The sequence below is a fragment of the Anas platyrhynchos genome, chromosome 22 (assembly GCF_047663525.1).
Source record: "Anas platyrhynchos isolate ZD024472 breed Pekin duck chromosome 22, IASCAAS_PekinDuck_T2T, whole genome shotgun sequence".
Taxonomy (NCBI): Eukaryota; Metazoa; Chordata; class Aves; order Anseriformes; family Anatidae; genus Anas; species Anas platyrhynchos.
In genome coordinates, this window is record NC_092608.1 from 960,861 (window position 1) to 986,361 (window position 25,501).

The 25,501-nt window shown below is 46.7% G+C and overlaps 2 protein-coding genes across 7 annotated transcripts in view; both read left to right on the top strand.

Annotated features, from left to right (window-relative positions):
- Positions 1-25,501, top strand: part of PRDM16 (PR/SET domain 16) — a 363,626-nt gene that overhangs the window by 28,471 nt on the left and 309,654 nt on the right. The gene's annotated exons all lie outside the window — the stretch shown is intronic.
- LOC110351223 (actin-1) lies at positions 23,929-25,501 on the top strand. Its single transcript, XM_072027029.1, has one exon. The coding sequence runs from the start codon at positions 24,210-24,212 to the stop codon at positions 25,341-25,343; it is 1,134 nt and encodes a 377-aa protein (XP_071883130.1). The 5' UTR covers positions 23,929-24,209; the 3' UTR covers positions 25,344-25,501.

Consider the following 25,501-nt stretch of genomic DNA (forward strand, 5'->3'; position numbering starts at 1 on the left):
TTGGGTGTTAATGACCAAAGGTTTTGCAAGTAATTAAATCTGCGGAAAGCACTATCCCTGAGAGGCTGAGGGGTGTTTTGGAGAACAGGCGTGTGGCTGTGCATGGCCACAGTCCCAAACTTGGCTGGGCTGCCTGCACACAACCTGAGCGGAGCCGATGCTCATTGATCCGGGTGGCTCTTTTAACCAAAGCCTGGACTGGGACGTGCTACTGCTGCTGTGCTTTATTCACGGAGAAACCAAATATTACAAAACCACGACACGCACGTCCATGTCTCAGGATACGACCATCTGATTTTTCTCTTTGGGCAAAATAAATGACATGAGTAGACATGACTGGAGGTATAGCTCATATACATCACAGAAAAACTTTTAATATATTCCAGCTGAGAATCTCATGCATGTATATATTTATATATTAAGCTAAGTGGGTATGTATATATATATCTTATACTCAGACTTTACACAGAAAAGACGTGAGCTGGTGTGCATGCTACCCTTCCGAAAACGTAGCTCCATAACGTGCTGTTTTGGGATCCATACACAAGTCATAATGAATCTTTTCTTTCAAACATTGTGCTTTATAAAGTCACTGACATCTTCAGCTAAACCTTTGCGCTATTCTTTGGTAACCAGGCCACAATTTTTCACTTAATGTATTGGGTCTGTGCAACCATCCTTCAAAAATAGATGGGTATCTATCCAGATAAAAGAAGGAGCAATCCAGGTTTCACCCAACATCTCACATCACACCTTTTCTGAGGCTAGGAAATAATGCTACTAAAAATCATAAAAATAAATATATATAAAATTTCATTTCCGTGCTTGGTTGAGCATCAGGGTTCCAGCAAAGGAACTTTTGATATGTGTGCTTGGAAAGAGGGCAAAATTTGGAAACCTCACAAGAAGGCCAGTTCTTCTAATGGCTCAAACCCACTTTTTCACACCCTGCAAGGCTGGATTTATTTACTTTATTTTATGTCATGGGCTGCTTTTACTAAGGTCATGCATTATTCATCCATTTCTAAGTGTCTGATAGAGAACAACCTCTTGCATGTGTGATGAAATCTGTGGGGCCCACTCTGAAATGCTGACTTATGTGGAGTTAATTAGGCATGAATTAGGAAAGGGGGGGCAAAAAAGCCACGGAGGTGCCACAAAGCAAACATACTGCCAAGACAAGCTAAGCAGCAGCCCGGGGTATTACGGGTTAATTATTATGTAGCATTTCTAATGAATCTGAGAGGCACGCTCAGCTGGGGTCTAATTAGTGCTGCTGAGCCCTGAGGTTGCAGAGGCTGTAAGAGGGTGCTGAGAGATGGCTGCGGTGATTGGGGAGGCGTGAAAAGGGCTGGGCTGTGGCGGGGTGGTGGAGGATGTAACCGTGAAGACACGGAGGAAGCTGGTGTTCCTATTTTATTTTTTGCCCTTCCAGCAAAAGGGCCTGACCCTAATTCCTGGGTAAAACTGCGCTAGCCATGGAGCCTCGGTTAAAGTCTTAATTTTTTACCACCACTGCTCCTAAAGTTTTAATTCCTTGGCTTTCCTTGGTGGTTGTGAAGTGTCCGACAGGTGATCTTTGCTGCCTGAGGTGCTGCTAAAGTGGCCGAGTGCTTCTCTGACTGCGTTGCTCTTTGCAGACTTTGCTTATGGGAAGGAGCTCAGCTGGTGCTGACGGCCGTGTTGGCCAAGTGCATCGTCCCAGAGAGCTGTGAAACAGAAACGCCTCGGGGCAGAATGCAGCATCTCTGCTGCCCTCCTGGTATTGGCTTGCCAAGTGTGTTTTGCATCACAGGGTTCCTCATTCAGATCCGTCGTCCATCCCTCTAGAAAAGCCATTTGAAGGTACCTGTAACCCCGCTGTTAACTGAAAATGGCAAATGGCAAAACCATTGCTCTTTTCCTGCCGGGTGGTGTAACCCTCCCTGTGCTCCGTTCCCAGTAACGGCCTGGTCCTTTCCCTTCAAACCCTCAAAGCTCAAGTGAACATTTACCCAGTCAAAACACCAGGCTTTGCATGGTCGAAGGATTAAAGCGCGTTATTAAGTTTCAGTAAAGAACATTACTGGGTATTCGCAGAGCAAGACTTGTATTTCACCTGAAGGGCCAAAGGCCTGGGGACTGAGTATGATGCCAGGGCCAAAGCCGCAGGGTGTGGACCCAAAGGCACCAGGTGGCTCAGGCGATGCTGCTCCTCGCCCAAATTTTGATGCTCGCAGCCAGGCGCTGTCCTCACGGCCACTTCGGTCAGCGGCCGAGGCACTCAGCACCCGGGACTGCAAAACAAGAGGAGAGTCTCATCTTTTTTTTCTTTTTCCCATCAAAAAGGAAGGGATGGGGAAAGGTTGTAAGCACATAAAATGGGAGCATTTACAATGTTTTGTGCTAAAGCTTTGCATGTACGATTACCTACTGTGTACTGTGTCTTTAAAACACTAATGGGCCCACTAAAAAAAAAAAACCCAAACCCATGACAGTCCACTAGCAACTAGCACACTAACAGGTTCTCATCTGACACCAGTAGGGAACCGAAGATATTTTATTATTTGGAAACTCCATATAGGGAAAGCCAGCCTTGAATCTGTCATTACTCCAAGAACCGCACCTCCCCTGGGAGTTAATTATTTTCTTAAAATGCAACTTGTACTGTTAGTTTAAAACATTCCAACTGTGTTCGCACTCTTTAAATCTTCTGTAAACCTTAGAGTTTAAATCACTTGCAGATAAGAGTAATTCTATTAGAAAAAAAAAAAAGTTCGGTGGAAGGGGAAAGAGAGGGAAATAAAAGGGCATTGATAGAAGCGTCCTTTGGGTGCCCATTGCCCCGTCACCTTTAGAACTTGGCAGGAGCTGCAGCCCGCAGTAACTTTATAGGTCCTGGCACAGAATGAAACAAAATAGGTGCATGCCACATTTTCCTTCCAAAAAAACACCAGGGAGAGACTTGCCTCCTTTGTAAGAGACTCAATATCTGAAAAGGTACGCTAAATTTAAAAGGAAAAAAAAAAAAAAAGCGAGTGGGACTGACAGGTCGTAGCCTTCTCTGGGCTTCTATTTTGAAAGAAGGCATTGGGCAAAGGGCTGCCTCTGGCTGGGAGCACGTTTGGGAACTGAAGGGCTTGCAGAAGTGTTTAAATATAGGGCGCTACTGCAATGTTTGACCATCTTAACTCCTCTTGTTTTGGCTCTTTTCGCTGCTTTCATGGGAATTCCGGGGCATTAAAAAAAAAAGAAGGAAAAAAAAAGAGCTCATTGCTGTGGGTTTGCCATGAGTGAGCCAGGGAGAGAGCGTATGTGTCGTTTTTGGAACTGTCTGTGCAATCGTTCGTATGTTGTATTGGCCTGGCTCCTAGAATTAAGGGTAATTCAGTGGTTCCAGAGCTGGGCTTTTTTTTTTTTTTTTCTTCTCCCTCCCCTCCCCAGCCACCCTTTCTCTCTCTAATTTGTTTGGGCTGCAAATCAGCTTCCCGAATTCTGTGAGTGCTGTTTTGCTTTCTGAGCAGTTTTCTCGTGCAAAGAGCACGTGGGTTGAGCTGCGAACCAGGCGCCACACACCTGCAGGAGCTTTTCTCCAAAGGAGATGGGTAAAAGCAAAGTGCACGTCCTTGGTAATTCTGGCTGTGGCTCTCGTGGTTCAGCTATAGAAAAATGAGGTTCCCTCCACCTGGTGATCTGCTGAGAGACACCACCAACTCCAGCCCCCCGCTGCTGGGTGCTGCCAGGCTTCAAAAGGATAAAAGAGACCCAGACCCTACTGAATATTGCTTTCTGCAGATAGAATTGGCCTCTCAGTCCCTCAAAATCTCAGCTTCACAGAAGTGCTTTGATTATTGCACACACACACAGCTTCAGCACTTACTGGAGAAGGTTTGTGCTGCTGAACATCTGAGTCGGAGAGCCCAAATGCCGGGGCCTATCCTAACAAGCTAATTTATGAGTGACTCTGGTAGCAAACTAAACCTTAGGACCTTGGGGTTTGTTACAGTGAGACAGAAAGAAAAAATGGCCTATGAATTTTAGGTCTTTTATAACTTGTTCTGAAAAGAAACACCCATGAAGCAATAAATAAATTTGTCAGATGCTTCCGCTTCACTTTAGGCGGGTGTCTTTATGTATATTCCTAATTTAAAACAGATGAGATACCAGTACTGGATAAGTTCACGTGTTTGTTACGCACGTTGCTCGTGAACAGCTCTGTGCGTGGTGAAGCCGTCAGGTTGCAGAGGATGAGGAGGATCGTGCCACATTTGCACACAAGGGACGGGCAGGGCGATGGATGCCCCTGCACATTGCCTGGGACTTCTCCTCTGGGATGCAGCAGGTCAATGATTTATGTCCCAAGGAATCCCAGCGTTGATGTGTTCCCCTGGGCCTGCTGGTAGCACTGTCACCTGCAGGCCAGAGGGTTAGTTAGTGCCTGACCAGGATTTCCTGGCCCGGTGGAGCTGCCCTGTTTAGGATGATGTCCTGGCAAGGAGAGGGGGCTCCACAGTTCCTTGGCACCTGGAGGGCAAGTGGAGGGTCAGCAAGAAGTGGGGATCCCCCCTCACGGCTTTAGTTGTGTCACCTTAGGGTGTTTGTTTGTTTTTTTTTTGTTTGTTTGTTTGTTTGTTTTTCTGGCTTTTATTTATTTATTTACTTATTCCCTAAATGTTCTGTTAAACGTGTCGTGCCTGGGGCACTGCGTGTCAGCTTGGAGTCGCTGTGCGCTACATCACCACCATTTACAGCACCGGTGAAATCTCATCCCTTCATCCTCGTGTTGTCAGGAGGCTGTTCCTGAATCCACTGTTCCCTGAATCTGCCCAGCTCTGCCCCTTGCAGCACCACTGCAGAGAGAAGTGAGGCACAGACAGACCAGAGGGCGTCCCCCTCCTGTGGTCTGCAGTGAGGATTAGATCTGAGGGGCTCTGTATTGCTGTTCATTCAGCTTCCTTCTGATTTCTGCCCCACGCTAGCCCTACTGAGTGAAAATTTCTTGGCCATAATTTAGGTCGGAGCAGATCCAGAATATTTCCTGGAGACATTTGTGTGATTTCCTCCAGTTCGGTTAAAGCACGTAAACATTTCCTACAAACTGATTCTAATAAAATGCACAGGATAGCCTTACATAAAGTGCTATCAGCAGACTTGAGATTACGTTTTTAGGCAGAAATAAACCCGTGTAAAGGACAAACTTCCTCTTAAAGCTGTGCGTAATGAGGCACGGGAGCCCACTGAAAATAATGAGCTGTTAAAGGAATAAACACGTAAAAAAAACCGACAAAAGGCCAGGCAGCTTTGGAAAGACAAAGGGAGAAAAGCCGGGTGCGATAGGGGGACACCCTCGGAGGCTCGCAGAGCTCGGGGCGGTGCTGGAGGCGCCGGGGGGGGAGCGGGGGCGCAGCCAGCACCTCCCCAGCCGCAGCCAGCACGGGGCGCTGCAAACCCGGCCCGGGGCCCCCGCCGCGCCCCGGGGACCAGGCGCTGGGTTAGCGGCAGCTCCCGTGCGATAAGGAGCTGGCTTATCGGACAGCCCGGCCGGCATTGCGGCATGCGGGAGGTGCGGGAAGTACACTTTTTTTTCTTTTTTTTTCCTGGATGCAAAACCTGCAGGAGCTTGGCTGCGTTGGCTGGGGCTGAATTTAACATTTATTTGCCTTCATTTCACCTGTTCCCGAGTATTTGTTGAATGCTGTTCCTGCCATAAACACTGCCTTCAGAAGCTTGTTTCCTGGAGAGGAAGTGCTTGCTCTTCTTATTAAAAACGCACCCCTGGTAGATTTTAGGCACTGTGCTCATCTAGCCAAGCGATCGATAGTCCAGAGACGTTCCCCCATCCCTGTATATGATCTGTGGTCATCTCCTGAGCATGGCCAGCACCCTGGCTGGGTCCTGGGCTCCCAGCAGTGAAGCTGGTGGGTGCTGCAGGGGGGGCACATCCTCCCTGGCCCACGCAGGAGCCCCGCAACACGTGGCGCTGCTCCTGAGAGCTCTGCTGCTGAATGCCGCCTCGATCTTTCTTTTTGCACAGTAAAAGTTGTCCTCGGGCATTAATTCCTATCCTAATTTAATCAGAATTTCTCGTCCTACTGGAGCATAAAATAAGGAGTAATTAGTTTTAATGTATCTACAGCCTCTTCAACAGAAAAGAAAAATCTCCTACCCTTGGTTCTCCTTGCTGTAAGCCTCATTAAGATTCTTGAAGTTAAAAGAATATACAAAGAAGTGTGCTTTGTATAAAGCAGGTGTGCTTTTCTGGTTTGCTTAGAGCTCCTGGGGTCTCCTGGGGACATGTTTGTCCCCCTGAGCATCCAGCACACTGGTGGTGCAGAGCAAAGCTGTGGTGGCACCGAGCAGGTGCATTGCAACAGGAAACAAGTGTCAGAGCCTGCCCCTAAAAAGCTCAGGTAAAAAGGCTGGTGGGGCCGGGGGAAGGTGCCCTCAGCTTCTGGTGGGGCTGGGCCTCGGCAGCCACACTCGATGGACTAAGCTGGTCGCACAAATAATCCCAATATTCACAGTATAGCCACAAAAAATCACAGCATTCTAGTAAGGCACCAGCAAAGCCTTTATTTTGTCCTCCCTGAAAGCCACTTGATTGCTTTCTTTGCCTGTCTTTACATTTTTCACATGAAATAAGGCTTTTTTTATGCTTGGTGACTGGCATATTGAGCACAGGGCCCTGGGAGTTGGCCAGGCAGCAGGGTGCTTGTAAAGCAGGGCTGAGGTGTCCGGCGAAGTTCATCCCTGCACCAGCTTTCTCTTGCTGGCTCTACTGCTAGCTGAGCACTGGTACATTGCATTTGCTTGGTTTTGTGGCTTATTTCTCCTGCTGGTTCCGTTCCAGGAACACTGGTATGAGGTTGTAAGTAAAGTACCATTCTCTGTTGCCTTAATTTTGTCATTTGGAAAGCTTTACAAGTTAGTATTTATATGAAATGATCAAAAATTCATCTTACTTGATGCATGTTTATTTAATATATTTAGGTAAGGGCCGTATTTATTTTTTTTCTAAAAAATAAACTTTAAACTTTTTCTAAACTACTTCCATTTTAAGGTACTTAAAATTGTGTTGCAATTTGAACAAAACCAGCCTTTGTCTAAGCCTTTATGCCAATTGGTAAAGATTTTTACATTAGTTCTGCAGTTAGACTTTTTATAAAAAGAAAATAGAGGTATTTCTCACTTCAAGACAAAAAACTTTTAACATAAAAGTCCTGTGGAGTGAACAGAAAATGCTAACTTTATTTATTTATTTTTTTAACTAGACTTTGGGTAATTGAATGGTTTTCAGAATAAAATAAATTTCAGACGCTTCTGAAAATCATGCTAAATTAAATGCAGTAGCCCAGCTCTGCAACCTGTAGAAATCATTGCAGCTTTGTTGGTCTGAACTGCACAGCGCAGAGCCAGCCCCAGAGCTGTCCCCTGAAGGCCGGTGGCATCGCTCAATTCTGGGATTGCTCCGCGGGTCAGAGCTGGAGTTCCTTGGGCTTTGCTGTAAGGGAGGCCGGGGGCTTTCAGCATTTGCTGAGAAAAAGGAGCAGTACGGCATGAAATAACATTCTAATCAGAATTCCCTCCTCACTTAAACTCTCTTTAGATAGACAGTTAATTTATCTCTGTTTAACTGCTGAATCAATCCATCCATCAAAGCTACAAAAGCTAATTAGCTGGAGTCACAGCAGCAGCAGCTCCGATGCACGGTAGGGTATGTAATACCTTATAAAATTGCAGCAGGGGATGCAAGGTACATTTCCCTGCACATGCCTTGGAGCTGCCCGAGAGGCCCAGGCATCCACTCCCTGCCGCGTTTGCGAGCGCCGGCTTTGGCCAGGAGCCCACCTCGTGTGGTCGCTCGAGGACCTTCTCCTGGCGGTGTCCCCCCTGGGTGCCTGGCTGTCCAGCAAGCTGAGCGCGTTCTGCAGCACCCACAGGCGGTCCTGCAGAGCTCGAGGGGAAGGAAAGCCAGGCTGAGGGCTTGGAGACCCAGCCCAAGCTGCTGCAGAAATTCCCTGGGATGTTACTGCTCAGCCGGCGTGGGCTGCAGGCTGTGGGGTGCTCCGAAGGAGTGTTAGCAGAGTGCTGCTTGCTCGCAGTGTGGCTCCTTGGGTGGCGTTGAGGCTTCTTTTGTGCAAAGCCCTGGTGCTACAGGGGCCTTCCAAGATATTTCTAGTGCACCGACCCATCTTAACTGGCTGTGGAGGATGCAGAACTACAAGCAGAGCATCCACAGAGGCACCAGGGGAAGAGCAGCCTGGGCATGAGGCGCAGTTGTTTCCCTGGGGTGTTTCTCAGTGGTGTCTGTATGCAAACTTCAGTTGCAGAAGCAGGGGCCGGTTCTTAAGAAACACAATCTTTGTTTCTGTGTTATCCATTAATAACTGTAACACTCTCAACAGCTCTTTCTTAGCAGAATGTCTTAAATCTTTCTCACTCCTGTAGTCTTTTCCTACCCCTGTTCACTAAACTAGAGTAAATCTGTACCAATTACTAATCTCTGCTCCGGTATCACATGCAGTGTGGCACTAAGTCAGCTCCTGTGTTAGCATACACCAGTATCACACATACACCCCTCAAGCTGTCTGCAATAAATGTCCCCTGTGTCTGTACTGAACATCCTGGAAAAGTCCCACTACTTTGGGTCATCAGCCTGAGGCCTAAAGCTTCCTAAAGCGACACCAAAGGAAGGTGGGCACAGCTCTTGTGTGTTTTAATACTTGAGCATTTGTGTTGCCAAGCCTCCAACAATTATTTTCATCATGTGGAGGCGGCGTGGTTTGCCATTCTTGTGCATTGTTTTATGCAGTCAGTATAATCATTAAACGCCATGTCCATTAAATCCTGATAAATTGCTTGATGCTCCATTTGTCATGCTCCACGACAGCATGCAGCCTGTGTTTTTGTAACACATGTTCCACGTTAACTGTTTTCATTGACTATGAATCCATAAAAATACATGTGGAACAGAGGCTACACAGTACAGTCATGTCTGTCTGACTCCTTCCCATTCTAATTGGGTAGCAAAGTCGTTTAATAGAGTCTGTGGAGTCTGTTTAACTACATTCTGCCAGAACAATGCGCTATTCATGTTTTCAACAGAACACTAGTGATTGGACTAATATCTTTAAACTAGAAAACAAGTCTTAATTGGAACAGATGCTGCAAATACCAATGCAAATGGCCAGCTCTTGTGTGATCAAAACCAGGTACAGTCCATTGATTTGTTTTTAATAGCAGCTTTCATTTTTTATTAGTGTACACAAAACTCACTAACACTATACAAAAAGTCAGTAACAATATTCTGAAAAATCATCTTGTTTAAAACAGACTCTGCCATGCATTGTTTCTGGCAAGGTGCTATTAAAGAGTTTCCGTCCTATTTTGGCAGATCATGTTACTGAAACACTCTTCTCTACTTTCCTCTCCTCTAGAATTTGAATAATCCCAGTGCTTTTCCTAACAAGCTATTGACGTTACATTTAATAATCTGTTTGGATATTCACTTACATTACAAACAGGCATTCAGGTTAGATTAGGCTAAATAAATCCACAGTCCTGGTAAGCATGTGTTAGATTGGGATCTGCTTGCTCTGGGTACATGCTTTAGCAGAGCAGAGCATGCGTTCCCACCGCATGAACCTTTTGTCGTGGCAGTGTTTGGGCTGGGGAAGCTCTGAAATGTTAAGGAGACAGTGATTTTCAAGCTAAGAATGAAAATATTCTGTGATTTTCCAGAATAAATTGGCTTTGTCTTTAGGAAATACGAAATATTTGATAGCAATAAGAATAGAAAAAGCCATTCAGAGTAGAGCAGAGACATTCATTGCGGCACGCCTGGCACTTGTGGACATTTGTTGGTCTTTTTGTGAATGCAAATATTTTTGGTTACCCTGTGCTGTGGCACTGGAACATCAGCAGAGGCAGGCCGGCCCAGGGGTGGCCCGGCAGCATGCCCAGGTGGCCGCTGGCCCTTTCACCTGAGGGGTTTGGAGCCGTGGCAATGGTTACAGAGGTGCAGCTGGAGAATGCTGGTCACCAAACACAGAACGTAACTCCAAAATGACCTTACTTCTGTGAGAAGTGCTCCTAGAAACGCCCCTGAAGAAAGGTGCTGTTTCTCAGCACAACCTAGGACTTTAAAGAAGGGGGAAAAGTGCATTTTAGCAGGTTCTCAGCTGGAAAACAAGCGTGCTATTGTGACATTTCTACAAAGGGAGTATAGTGCTGGGAGGCACTGCAACCAGAACCAAGCAGATCTCCTCATGAAACTCCACAAACCCAACAGTGTTCACTTCAAACAGCACTAAAAACCCATGCAGCCTCCTGCTTAAAGCATAGGAAACAAGCCATCCACGCTGACACCCAGCTTCCACCCCACATCTGGGTCCCTTTCGCTCCACTGCTGCTGCTGGCTGCCTCCGATCCTGACTGCAGAACGCCACTTCTAATTCCTCAGGCAGGGGAAATCTCCAAACGAGACAAATGAAGATGACGACTGGTGATAACCCATGAAAAATGTGCCAGTTGGGCGAGGGTAAGGACGCTTCCAGTACAGCTGCAAGTTGTGTTTGGAACCGGCTGCAAGGAGGATGTGCCATTTCAGTCCAAATAGAAGGAGAAGGTGCAGGCAAAAACAAAAACAGAACAAACAAACAAAAGGCTCTTGTTCCTGTTTTGAAGTCTGTCATTTTTTTTATTATTATTTTGGAGAACTTTGTGTCATTTAGCTTTACAGATGAATGTGTCACAGAGGGTTGTCAGACATAGGTGCCTGCTCTTGGTGCCTTAGCGAGGTGCAGTCAGGGATGTGGATTTGCTGGGGGTGGAACAAGCCTGGAAAGGCGACCTCTGCAGCTGCACTATATGTCGAATAACTGAGGATGCTGCTCCACGTGTCTCCGATAACCACACCATGATGCACGGGCTATCCTGAGCGCCGGCTGCCGATGTGAGGAGCAGCAGTGTGGTGTTCAGCTATGGCTCGAGGTCTTCTGAGCAGAACAAGCCTGCAGCCTCGCTCAGCTCTTGTCGAGCTTCCAGCAAAGCCATTTGAGCGTTCAGCCTCAGCACAGGCAGAGCCAAGGCGTATTTTGCCCCGTCAGGTTTGTTGAAAAGATGCGACATTCGAGGAGGGCTGGGGATTGACTTGATGAAACAAGGCTTTGCTGGCTACCTACCGCAGCATGGGCAGGTTGGGGACGGGGCTGGCGAGACAAGGGTTGGGCTGGCTCAGGAGGGGTGTCCCAAAAGGGATCTGGATTGAATTTGGCCTCCTCAGGGAAAGGAGGGCCTGTCAGTCATCCCCGGCTTTGTAAAGAAAGGAAAGGCATCGTGCTCGGCCGGGGGTCGTGGAGCCAACACATGCACAAGGGTTTGTGATGGAAGCGGCAGCAGCCGTGTGCCGGGCAGGTCTCCTCCTCTCCTGCCTGCTCAGACGGGGTTTTGTGTTCCCGCTCTGCCCTGCCTGTTGCTGCAGAGGATTGTGGTTTTTCGAGCAGGGCTTTTCTAATGTTGTCTTTCATATTTATCCAAAGAAAATTCGACCTTGTGGCTTGATACACTGAAAAAGAATCTGCTCTGAAAGGGCTGGTAGAAAAGCATTAATTGCATCAGATAATCAAGGGGCAGTGGCTGGCTGCTTGAAAGATGGGCTCTTTTGGGATAGCAGCAGCTCAGTACAGAAGCAGTGAGTTTCTCCTTTTATTCTGAAGGACATATGAAAAATTACAGGCCTGTAGCCAAAGAATTGGCTTGGTTTTAGGTTAACCAGTTTAGATAAATCAATGCATATGTACGTGAATTAATTAATCCTACATAAAGTTATTCAGAGGCTCGAAGTAGATGATGTTCTGCATGGATATGGTGAGCTCTGTTATTTAATGCCAACGTTGCTGTAGGTGTGAACAGAAAAGACCACAGATTCAAGGCTATGCAAATCCAATTGTAGACAGCTTGCTGACGGTTCCCAGTCACTGCTTCAGCTTCCCATTTACTGGTTTTTATTGTGCAGCAAATCCTGTTGTACCACTCTTACAGGTTCTCCATACCATGGCCAGCGACACAGGTCTCCCATTCCCACTGATTTTCTCCCCTTTCCCAAAGAGCAGAGCCTCTGCCCTGCTCCTGTGCCAGAGGACGGGGCTGTCACCTTCTGCCTGTAGGAGCCTGCTGCAAGCCCGTGTTCAGCAGGCTTTGGTTCAAGTTGTAAATAATGAGCAAAGTGGTGGCATTTTGTTTTAATTAATAACTTCTAACATTTGGCCACCCGTGCATTTGGTGTGTGTGGAGTTTGGCAGGGATTGTTCCCAGAAGGTCGCGCAAACATTTTCCTTGGTCAAGCTGTAGGCGACCTCCTGCTGCCTGAACTTCACTTGGAGATTTCGATTGAACTTGACCCAAAGTCTCCAGGCCACAACTGGCAGCTGCCGTGCTTTACAGGCACTGATGCAGGTGCAGAGGCTTTCCATGGGGTAGACACACAGCCCCGTGTCACCGCGGGGTGTTCGGCTGGGTGATGCTCATGCAGGAGGAGCGCTGTTGTGAGATACACAGCTCGTGGCGGTGAAATGCCGTGCATGGGAGGGCATTTTTACCCCTTGTGGCTGGAGCCCTGTTTTGCGACAACGTGGGTTAGAAAAGGCTTTTCCAGGATATGATTACCTTTCTAACCCAGGATATGATTACCTCCAGGCAAAGCTGTGCAGGGGCAGAGCAGGGCCTGGCACAGTGGAAGGGCAGCGGGCAGGGAGCTGCTTCCTCCACGCACCCCTCTCTTTGATGTTTGTTTTTTTTTTCCTCTGTTCCACTTTTGAGCTAGCAAATCCAGAAGGGCTCTTGCGGAAGGAGACTTCAGAAAGCTTTTCTCCGAAGCGAAGCTTAGAGCAGAGTGATGCTGACTCGGAGAACGTGGTCCTCTTTTTTCTCTGAAACCACTTCCTTCTTTCCCTAGGAACTGGGCTGCACCCAGCCAACCACACTCGAGCAATGACCATTTTGAAATACAAGTGAAAGTATCAGCAATACTGGGGGATAAAAATACCGGAGCCATGGGAAATGCTAGGAAGGTGGCCAATGGAAAGTACAGTCACTCCGGCAGGGAGCAGGATCCAGTTGTTGAATTGCTGAATTAATGAAACCTCACCAACGAGGTCCATTTCGCACAGCGCTGAAAGGAGCCCAGACTTCTTGCGTTGTCTTAGTGGTTGCACTCTGATCCCAGATGGGCGGGTAATAATGTTATAAATGATTTACTGCCATACAGTATATGTTATGGGAGGTTTATAGAGATCAAATCGCACAGTGAGCTGGAAAATCCTCTCTATTGTTGAGGCTGTTCCCTGGCTGCTGTTGGCAGTAGTACATTAATGGCATGTGAGGGAGTTTGCCTTATTCAAACAATAGTGTAGGCATTATAATTTAATTACTCCCATCATTAGACCAGTTTTGTTAGAGAGAAAAAAAAAAACACCCACAAGTGGAAAAAAAAAAAAAAAAGAGTTTTTTCTAAGCTTCATTTAATGAAGGACTCCCTGTCCTTTCTGTAAGAAGTCTTCCTTGCTACACTGGATTTTATTAATGGTGTAACAGAAGATTTTTACTTTCCACCCCTAATATCCCGGACTAGATTTCCACCCCGGTATCTTTATTCCTGAAATTTGGTGCCTTCCTGACAAGGATTTGTTGGGCCAAATGTGGTTGCCTCTGGGCAAGCAAGGGGTGGTAAGGGATAAAATACATCCTTCGGGAAGGGAAATCTCCGGACTGGGAAGAGAAAACTCCAGTGAATTTTAAGTTACAGATACAGTAGAACAAACAGCAGGTATATCAAGTACAACACGCAGGAGCAAAGTGTTTCTTGACCTGTGGCCCTGGAGGCACAATGTGAAATTCATCCCTGCTTCAGAGCCAGGACCCAGCGGGGCAGCTTGCGTTGATCGTCCCACAGATAGTAGCACACTTTCCCTTTGATGTACTTAAAGACTCCTTTCATTTGTTTATTTTTGCTGTCAAATTACTTCACTTAGTCCCTTGTGCAAGCCAGATACTGCGGGATATTATTCCATTCAGTAAACAAGGAAGTGGAACCTGACACCTGAATGACAGTAAATTAGGTTATTTGCCAGTCACAAGGGCCCGGGTTGCAGGGGTGCTGGACTTTACTCCGAGGCACGTCCTGTCCTGTCCATGGCCCTTCGGAGAGACCCGAGCCCAGGGCTGTGGCCGAGCATTTCACCTGTTGTGGACTCACCAAGCTGCTTCGTGCCCTGCAGGGAGCTGCGTGCACGGGAAGCGCTCCCCATGTGGTGCACCTGATGAGCGGTGTTGGTCCGGATATTGTCTGGGACAAAGGATTTCCTCTGTAACCATTCTTTTGTTTGTTTTTTTTTAACCATTGTATGAAGATTCCCAAGCGCTGCCATTGTACACAGTGCCACAGGTATGCTCGCTGTCCAAACAGGGCAGGGGATTGAGGACAGACTGAGCAAAGCCCCCGAATTCCTGCTGGGCACTGGGCAGCCGGCACTGGGATGTCCACTCTGGGGCACACTGCTCTACTGAACCGTACCCCAAGTCTGCCTCAAGACCTCAGCAGCCCAAAGCAGCAGGTACCAGTGTTTTCAGGTCTCTATGTGCAGCCAGAATCACAGGAAGGCCGTTCTCCACCTTGCCAAATCGGACGTGGCCTGCCCCTTCTCGTCTACAGGTGCACGTGGCATTTTATTTCAGTGTGTGACCTGCTGGCACCATGGGCACACCGGTGATTTGTGTGGAAAACTTGTATCAGTAAAATATTTGTGTTTTTCATTGCTTTCTGGTCTAGCAGGGCAGCTGGCAGTGTTCTCAGGAGAGCGCCTTGGGGAGGAGGTGTTTCTCTGGAACGTTTTGAGGCTCTTGGTTGCAAGGTGCAACGCAAAGCCAAGGTTACCTTTATTATTGCTTTTGGCTGCTGCTGGCCTTTCATGATAATTACTTCTGTTTCACCAATAACACCCCCAAAATGATTCCTGGTGGCTGTGGCTCCAGAACAAGGCCATCTCTAGCCCCAAAACACAAGCTGTTGGTGGCCTTGAGTATGACACCAGCACAGGTCCATCACGCGTGGTACCGAGGGGCGCATCCTCTGCCCTTACCAAAACCAGAGGGCTTCCCACCAGGGTCTCGGCACAGCCCCTCGTGACGTGGGATCCGATTGCTGGTGTTTAGGTGCTCTGAGCGTGCCGTGCCGCAGGTCCCGTGGGGCTGAGAGCTGAACCTGGCGTTACCGGCACGCTGGGGCAGGAGGCTGGGGCCGTGCTGCCAGCTGTAATCACTGCTCTAGACCGTCGTGCAGCGTGAGGCTCTTATTTGCTTTGTTTATTCAGTCTCTCGTCACCCTGTAGGCATTTATTTCTTGCCCCAGAGTCACGATTACTGCTTTAATTATTAGCATTTCCCTTGCCAGCGGTTCCATAGCTTTCATTCCCTGAGTCAGCAGGGCCTGCTGCAATTGAAAGCCTTGAGTGCCTTACCCTACCGAGACACAACTGTAACTCGATGAGCCATTTGCAATGGCAAACCCATTTTTAAACTCCTAAACCTGAACAGCCTCACTTCAGTAAGTGCTGCTACCAGGAGTCCTTGCAAATAATGACTTCTCCTGTCAAAGACTTGGATAATTTGATAGGACAATGAGGAATAGTTCAAGGTCTCAACTTTGAAATACCTCAAAATTATTATAATTGGATGTGTTGCAAGAGGGAGGAACCTCCATATTTTAAGTACCTTTTCAAAACCAAACTTCTTGTTATTCTCAGAAATAAGCAAGAAAATCCCGTGTTTTTTAGGACCTGTGCAAAAGAAGCAGCAATAGGGCTCACTGTATTGGTTCTGCAGGAGGGATTTATATCCAAACGCTGGCCTGGGTTTTGAAGTTCTTGCTCAATTTGCACTTGGTCAAAACTCTGAGCTACCTCTAGGTATACGGTTGAGCAGCTGGTAGATGAACGATAAAAATAAACTAGAGACTGATGGTTTTTTGTGAGGACAGGATTAAAACAGTAGTCTCCCCATGGGGAAAAGCTGCCAAAGTAGCACTCAGTAGTAGCTTGGTGCTTTCTCTTTAAATGCCTCATGAGATTTTAGCTTTGGAATTAAATTTCCTTCTCAATATGCCACAGTCTTTTGACTTCTGGACTGGTTTGTGCAATCACTCTTCTGGTTTTAATGGTCTTTGTTTGGTGGGACATCATACTGAGTAGCTACTTAAATGTCCCAAGCTATCAGAGAAAAATAAATCTAAACAGATGCATTAAACGTGAGAGCTTGAAGATGCTCAAGGGAAAACCTTCAGAATCCACCGAGAGACAAATCTTCTAATAAGCTGGTACTTCCTATTAGAGGAAGTTCTGAGTAGCACCCACAATGCTTCTGATTACAACACGACAAATTTCACCTAATGAAGTTCCCAATTGCTCATGACTTTTCAGGCAGGTGGACCTATTTCTAAACTCATCCATTTGCATTAGGTGCTTTTCCAGTTTCCATAGTAACCGGGCAATTCATCATCTTTAACATATCTAGCCTTACAGTGTCTTACAGAGCGAAATACTATGTCCGTTTTATAAATGTGCAGCCAGAGGTGTAGGGAACTAAGTGATTTGCCCAGGGTTACAGGGTTCATCTGCAGCTGAATAGGGAAAGAACATTGCTTTCCTGAGTTCCAAGAAAATGCCACGGCTGCCAGGCTGTCCTTTCCCAGGGAGGCATTTGCTCTATCAGATCCGCACCAGCTGAAGGTTGTTTCCCAAGTGTTCCTTTTCTCAGACTTGGAGAAAGAGACTTTCAGAAATGAAGAGGTTGGAGTTTGAGTGGTACAGAACGGGGTGAGTAATGAAACGAGAAATCAAAACTTGCAAGTAATTTATTCAGCATAAATGCCAGCCGCATTCTTTGGACAAATAACTCGCAATGAATAATTCAACCAGCGTCATCACTACGGGGCATAGGAACAGGATTGTTTTTGAATCGTTTGGCCTTTTTCTTCATGTAAATCTAACCTAAAAGTCCAGATTCAGCCCTTGGTGTGTTCCAAGTCTGGATCTGGATTTTGCTTGCGGTTTGGCCAGAGAAGGGTCAGGGTCAGACCTGGGCCTGTGCTGAGCACACTCTTTTCTCTCAGAAGTCCAAAGAAACTCCGGGAATTTGGTATCTTACAGGATAAAATTCAAAGCTGCCCTTCAAAAACTGCATCTGTAGCCTCAAAGCCTTGTGAAAATAGCAAAACATTGAAAGCCATTGAGGAATCCTGGATTAACACAGCGCACAGTAGGGAAAAGGCTGGTGGCCTTTGGAACAACTTCTCACATTAATTTTCTTCCAATGCTGACAGCTTTGATTTATTGCCTTAAGGCTGGTTAGAAAACACCCAGACATGAGGGAAGCCAAGAATTATGGAAGGCAAAGGAAAATATGGTAAATGTAGTGATGAATAGCCCTGGTAGATAGACAAATACTGCTCTGCACTCCTACTGCACCCAAATACTGTCTTAAAGATGGGAACAGAGGTTTTGCTTGCACTTTCACTATTTCTTCCTTCACTTCTAATGTTGAATATTCTGCTAGAAATCCCATGGGAGCTCCCATTCTGTTTATTTTATGTCAGCTGAATGCCAGCTGGAGCACCAGCCAAGGGAGGACTTTGAAAATGAAAGAAAGAAATACGCACCAGTTGAAAGTTCCTAAAACTGATTTGTTTTGAGAACCCGGTGTATCGATCCCCTGCCTCTCCTCCCCTCTGGCACTGAACAACCACCCCGCGGGCTCAGCACCCGGCCGGGTGCACACCGCTCCTGGCAGTGCTGCCTGGAATTGCTCTCATCTCACCAGCCGGGACAGGAGCCTTCTCTTCTGATTTACTGTGTCTTACTCAGATGAGATTTAGTGGTGGGATTCTGCGTCAAAGGAGGTGTTTGAAGCTGAACTGATCGCTTGAAATGGTTAAAAACCAAAGCAAACGCAACCCACAGAAACAGGAACTTGTTTTGCTTCTCCTTCAGCTGCTTCTCTCCGTAGGTATTTGTCAAGGACACAACTAGTGGTAGCATGTAAATATTGCTCTGTTAATCACCCCCGCTCAGGAAGTACCAGACACGGGCAAAACACGAGCCACGTGAGCACGGGTAACAATGCTGAAAGTCTGACTGCCCGGCTGTGCTGGTGAGAACATTGCTTTACAAATGGTTCTTCCTTAGAAATCAAATCAATGCAGTATTTCCCAGCAGAAATTTGGGAAGTTCACTGAAACGGTTTTCTGGGTTACCAGAACTGCTTGCTGAGAGCCCCCCTGTGCTCTCGCACCCCTTTGGCCTCACCAAATTCGAGTTTACAAAAGAACCACACCAAAACAGAGCAAATAACTGAGGAACAAAACATTGTGAGAGTTGTCTTTAATTTCATCAATGGCTTTAAATATTTAGAAAGCACAATGTAAACATCTGAGGAGAAATCCGTGTGCTTGCTCTTCGTGCTCAGAATTGTTGGGATTTATAAACAGAAAGGCTGCTCTCAGGGTGTGGAGCCGATGTTTCAGACTTTCCACCAAAGTTATATATGCTCATGTCATTACAGCTCTTCCCTCAGCCCAAATTGCTGGCACGGCGTCCTGAAATGTTTCTCATTAGTAAACTTTACATAACCTCCAAAACTGCAACAACTGTAGAATAAAATGTACCAGGATGCCAGCTGGAGCTGGCACTTGGCGCGGGGCTCTCGGGGCTGTTTGCTTAGCTGGATTTGAAGGATGTTCCAGACCAGCTAGCAGGGCATGTGACTGAGTTTTGACCTGAACCGCTTGCCCAGATCCAGAGATCCTGCATACTTCATGGGAATGCTTTCCACTTGTCGCTTTCATACCCCAGACGCAGCTTTTAACAATTTGTGCGCAGACCCAGGCCCACCAGCCATCGGAATATAGTCAGAGGTAACGGCACGTGGCTCCAAAAAGTAACAATGAGATTCCAGGGCAGCTCAGTGTGTGTTTAATGCTGAGTTAACAGTTTTCTGAGGGTAAGAGGGCCCTACTTTCCTTTTTTTTTTTTTTTTCCTGACCCAGAAACCCCAACATCTCTGATTTCTTTTTCAAAGGCACTTACCTGAGCAGACACGGAGCTTTACGTGGACAGGGATCAGGATGCAAAGACGTGCCTGTGGTCAGGAGCTGGAAGACCTGGAAATAGACTGTGCATCTCTGTCGGCTAATGTTCCCATGCCTTAATCCCAAAATTTCCCTTCCTCCTATTAGTATTGTAGGGCAACCTGGAGGATATGGAGTTATTTCGGGGAGCAGAGCTGCGAGGCCTCAGCTCCGCCACTTCCCTGGGCAAGGTTGATTTGTGGCTGGGTGATTGGAGCTCTGCTTGGTGAAATCGTTTTACCTGATTTGGTTTCCTGGACTTCTCTTCATTTTCAAATAATCAAGCCTATTTATTTTAAATATACAAATTTTCAACCAAGGCTTTAATGTATGCATAATTTATATCACTTCCTTGGTATGGAATTAATTTTCTTTTCTCCAACATGGAAAATAACACGCGAACTCTTGAGTAGTTCTCTGATGCTGAATTCCAAATTGTCTGAATTAAATTTGAATCCCGGCGGGTTCTGCGCCTTCCCGGTTGTTCATCACTTGCAGAGTTTATTACATTTTAGATGATACTATTAAATCCAGCCACCCCTAGAGGTACCGGCTAGACTTTGTGAGTCTAAGGAGTAGGAGACCATGAATGAGTCCTCAGAGCCATTCCAATTTAGCAGTGCAGTAATTTAAGTTTCCTTTAAAAGGACAGTGAGTTGTAATTTTTTATATATTTTATAATTTGTTAGCAATTTCCATTTCTCTCCCTGCAATACCTTTTAAGAATTAGAAAATTAATGCGTTTTCCCCCAGTTTAGATCTTTTTTTTTATATATTTGCTGAGCATTGATTTTACTCCCTTCCTCAGTGCTTTTGTTCACCTCCAAAATTAACGCATCTTTTTGGCTCTCCTTTCCAGGGGGTCCTGCCTCCTTCCTGGTGAGCTGGGAAGCACTTTGCCCAGAGGGGCTGTGGCTGCCCCATCCCTGAGGTGTCAAGGCCAGGCTGGACGAGGCCCTGGCCAACCTGACCTGGTGGGTGGCATCCCTGCCCATGGAAGGGGTTTGGAACTGGGTGGTCTGTAAGGTCCCTTCCAACCTGCCCCATTCAGTGCCATGGTTTTGTGATATGAACCGGAACCAGCAGCCAGCGTCGTGCTCCTTGGGCCAAGGTGCCCTCATGGGATGGGCTAAGGGAAGGCTGAGCTACCCTAACCCTGACGGGCAACTGTGTGACCTCCTGAAAACTTGTGATGTGATGCTTGGAAATGTGGTTTAGTGGATGACTTGGCATTGCTAGGTTAACGGTTGGCCTTGGTGATCTTAGAGGGCTTTTCCAACCTAAATGGTTCTTTGTTTTTGTCAGGGCTGGACTGGGCTCGGCAGCAGCTCTCTGAACACCGAAACCAGCCGCATGCACAGGGTTAACAGTGGGGATCGAGCGTGGAAAGCCATGCTGTGAGTCAGGGGGCTGCAAGGAAAATCGAAGAGGAAGATTTGGGCCATGTGGTGCCCATAAAAGTGAATGCGAAACGTATCAGAAGTATATGAAATCTGTAGATAGTTGTTTTGTGTTTCAAAAGTGTTGAATATAGGGGGAAAAAAAAGCTCAACGGGAGTTTAAATAAACACAGGCAAGTGAGTCAGCAAGAAGATATAAAATCATCAGGAAAGGCTGAGTTTGTTTTAATATGGGGATTACTGTAAACACTAGGAGTGCATGGTAACAATTTGTAGGCCATATGTTTTGAAATATCATAACTGGTGTCAATAAACACATTAAAATTCAACTTCAAAGAGTATTGTGGATGTTTGGAGTGTCACGAAGACATTGCAAAATGGGGATTTTAGATGGAAACAAGTATGGGAGCAATCAAACACAGCTCCTATGTGAAGAAAGGGATCTTGTCAAGTTGTTAGAGCTAAGCATCTGTGATGGTGATTACTGCTGCTTGCTGGCTAGGAGCTGTGCTCAGCCCCTGATTTCTTTCACACCGTCTCCCTGGCCTTCCACCCTGACCTGCCTTGTTTGCGCCCACCTGCTGCAGCTCGGTGCTGGGGCTGAGCTCTTCTGCGCAGGGATTGCCGTTCGCTGCTCCTTCCTACAGTTCATAGCCCGCCTGATTTCCTCGTATAAAAAGCAAATTCATTTTGTGTCTGTACAGATTGGCTTGTGGCACAGATGAGGTGCTGTCCTCCTGTGCTGACAGCCTGCCCCGTAGGGCATTTAGCGTCACCGCAGCGTTGGCTGCATTTGATTCTTCCGTGCGCTGTGAGCCACCGGTCGTGGGGGTTAGGGCATGGAGAAGGGCGAGCAGCCCCTCATGTGGTGGTACCCTGAACAGAGGGTTTATGTTGCTTCCTGAATCCCTCCTCATTCAGACCTCTGCTGGGTTGAAATACCCTCTTTTCCTTACTTTTTCCTCTTGTAGCACTTCTGATGCAGTGGGATTCCCCTGCAAATGCTCTCCTATTTGTGCACAAATCGTTTGTTTACTCCATGGAGATGGGACCAGATCTGTGATCTTTCAGCTGTGAAAGCACAGACTTCTGACACTGAAGCTTTACTAGCGTGATGAATAAAGCCTTTGGCTTGTTTCTGGGATATCCCACGACATGCTAAATTACTAGTGTACATACAAAGGCAGAATATTTGTTTACAGGGCTGCCTGGAGACTCATGTCCACCATATGCCTTGTTCTTTCTTATTTTCACATTTTTAACGTGTTTCATTTCACAACGAGAGCCCACCCTTCCTCTCTTCTTCCTTTTTCCTCCTTTTATTGCTGACTGTGACATCATATGGTGTGAAATGTATGTCTCTTTTTTTGGTATCCCTTTCCAGATTTTTATCCCTGCTGCTTTAGGCGTTACACATGGCCAGGCCCTTGGGGTTTGCATGGGCATGCAGACTGAGAACTGGCTGATCCTTTTCCCTCCAGTTTCCAAGTGGTTTCCTGGTTCAGAGTCCACCTGAGCTGTATGTTTGGGGCAGAGGACTGCTATGAAGAAGGATCAAGCCTCAGCTTCCCAGCGGAAATCCCTTCCATGCAGGCATCACAGTACAGCACAACATCATGTTTAAACCAGTAAGTGAAAGTGTGTGCTCAGCACCAATGTATAAAATAAGCAAGAATGGCCATAAACATCATGTTTAGCTAGCTGTGGATTTTTACAACCCAGTGACTATGGGACAGTCCTGGTCCTGCCTGCCCAAGCTGTGCCTCCAGGGAGCACGAGAGGCTTCTGGTGCCTCGTGTTGTCCCTTCTGTGAGGGCAGCTTCCAGGGCTTCTGCTACACAAACAGCAACTTTGCTTATTTTATTACCAATCCTATAGGAACAAAGTGAACTCACACATACCCTTTTTAACGTGATTTATGACAGGAGCAATATGAGGGAACAGATGAGCATTCCTGCACCTAGGTTCAACTCTCCATTTAAGAATCACAGTCAATATTCCCTTGTTTTAATACTAAACATCATGTTCAAAACTGAGTACTTCACTGTAAACTGCAGGCAGACCACGCAGGATTAAATGGGGCTTCTAGTGTGATGAATATAGCAGCCTCTTAAATGATTAGGACACCTGTTGACATTAATATAGAAGCATGCATGAAAACAAGTGTGCCACTCACTGAAATATATGTACACAAATATTAAGAGGATTAGAGAAATTGCTAAAATGGATAGAGTGGCATTTAACACGAACATGTCTGGAATCTCGCGGAATGGAAATAACATGCACAGAGCTGTTCCCTTGTTCGATGGCTTTTTTTTTTTAGTGGTTCATCTAGGGTATAAACGCAGTACAAGGAGGTCATTTGCTTACATTAAAAAATTTCTGTTTAATATATGTCTTTGTTTGGAATCTGCCTGTGATTCATAACCACCTTCCTTTAGTAGCTGGCACCTTTGCCATGCAAGCTGCAAGAAAAAGTAATTAAATTTAATAGAAGCCACCCTTGCTTTGAAGCTGCCCTGGATTTAGAGCCACAAGGAGAAGCAATTAAACTGTGGCAGCCAAGGATTCAAACTGAAGTTATATAGTGACTTTTTTTTTTTTTAAAAGGAAATTTTCTCTGTAAACGGATTTGGATTGTCAAACCTGATTGGATTCAAAAGCATAGAAATTTCCTTCTGTGGGAAACTTTCTACTGAAGCAAAAGGAAAAAAATAATTAGATGTGAAATGGGGGTCAGTTGTGAAGATCTAGGATATTTTTAATCCTTTTGAACAAACTTCCAAAAACGAGTTCAGCAAAGTGCTGAGGGGAAAAGGGAAGCATGGAAGGAGGACAGCTGCATGTCTGTTTATTTGCAGGCAGGCCAGCTTGTCAGCAGCCTAGGGTACAGATTCATTAGGGGAAGGGATTTATTTGCACTAAATAGTATTAGAAGCATTGTTTAAAGCTGGCAGGATTTTTTAAACCATCAAGAGGCAGAAATTATTTTTTAATTTCTGTGCTTTTACCAAAAAGTTGTCTTTGCATTAAGGAACAAGCATAGGGGAAAAAAATCAAAACAAGACTCGCAGATGCCATACCAAACATAATTCTTCCTACGTAGAAGTATTTTTTAGACGTTTCCTGTAAAATATCAGAAAGGATTCAGTTGAAAAAGGTTTTCCTCCAATGCAGATGTTATTCAAAAAAAGCAAACTGGCAATTCAGTTAGCACTTACAGGCAGGCAAATCTGTCCTAATCTCCACCAGCTCTTTATATGTAAGTCTCCGCTAAGCCAAGGCACGTGTGAAAATCTTAATATTTTCATTAATGTATTTTGCCAAACCTGCTTTTCTGAGAAATAGGTGCTCTTGGGCTCAGTGTAAGGATACAGTTGATGGTCTGTGACCCTATGGATCTGACTTGGTGAATGAGAGTCCTCTGCCTGGAGTCGCGGTAACGCTGAATTTCCAGGGCAGTGCCTGGAATGTTGTAACTTGCTGGGAAAATATATTATTGTATCACCAGCCATTGTGAGGTAGCTGGGGGCAGACATGCGAGCTGCATCCCCCCAGAGAACACAGCCCCTGCGATGGTGACCAGCCTGTAAAAGAGGAACGGGAAAACACGGCCAGAGAGCTGCTCTGGGGCACCGTCAGCTCTGTGAACAATGTTTGACCCCAGCGTTTTGGACGTCCCAGCAGTGATCTTTGACAACGGGTCTGGGTTATGCAAGGCAGGTGTCGCAGGTGACAGTGGCCCAAGGTCTGTTATCACGGCAGTTGTTGGTCGCTCAAAAGCCAAATCTACAATGCTTGGAGCTGGGATGAAAGAATACTACGTTGGAGAAGAAGCTCAGTCCAAAAGAGGGATCCTGTCTTTGAATTACCCGATTGACCATGGCATCGTTACCTCCTGGGATGACATGGAGAGGATCTGGAGACACGTCTACGAGCATGAGCTGAGACTCAAAGCCGCTGAAAGGCCGGTGCTGTTGACAGAAGCCCCCCTAAATCCTCTGCAGAACCGGGAGAAAATGACAGAGATCATGTTTGAAGGCTTCATGGTGCCCGCGATGTACGTGGCAGTCCAGGCAGCTCTGGCACTCTACGCCTCAGCCCGCACCACCGGGATCGTCATGGACAGCGGGGACGGTGTCACCCACACGGTCCCCATTTACGAGGGGTACTGCCTGCCCCATGCTGTCTCCAGGCTGGATGTCGCTGGCAGAGATATCACCGAGTATTTCATGAGGCTTCTTCTGGAGGGCGGGCACTCTTTTGTTAGCACAGCTGAAAGGGAAATCGTGAGAGATATCAAAGAGAAGCTGTGCTACGTAGCTTTGGACCCCATCCAAGAAATGAAAGCAAAGCCCGAAGAAGTCATGAAAGAGTACAGGTTACCCGACAGCAACGTCATTCAGATCGGCAGTCAGCTCTTCCGTGCTCCAGAGGTGCTCTTTGTGCCTGCGAACATCGGCATCGAAGCACCCGGCGTGCACAAAATGATCTTCAACAGCGTCATGAAGTGCGACATCGACGTGCGCAGGAACCTCTACGCCAACGTCCTGCTCTCGGGAGGCTCCACGCTCTTCCCCGGCCTGGAGGAGCGGATCCTGAGGGAGATGCACCTCCAAGTGCCCACGGGCATGTTCGTGAGGATCGTTGCCCCCCCCGAGAGAAAATACAGCGTGTGGATCGGGGCCTCCGTCCTCACCTGCCTGACGTCTTTCAAGCAAATGTGGGTCACCGTGAGCGACTACAAGGACTTCGGGGCAGCCGTTATCCATCGGAAGTGCTTCTGAGGAGACCGTCAGACCGAGCGAACGCCTTGCTGCAACAAAGCACGAGCAAGAAACGCTGGCGAGGGCTGACTGAACCAAAAGGTGCCACAGCAGTTCATGTCTTTACTGGCTGACAAAACCTTTATGGAGATAAAGCATTAAAGAATTGGTAACCAGGG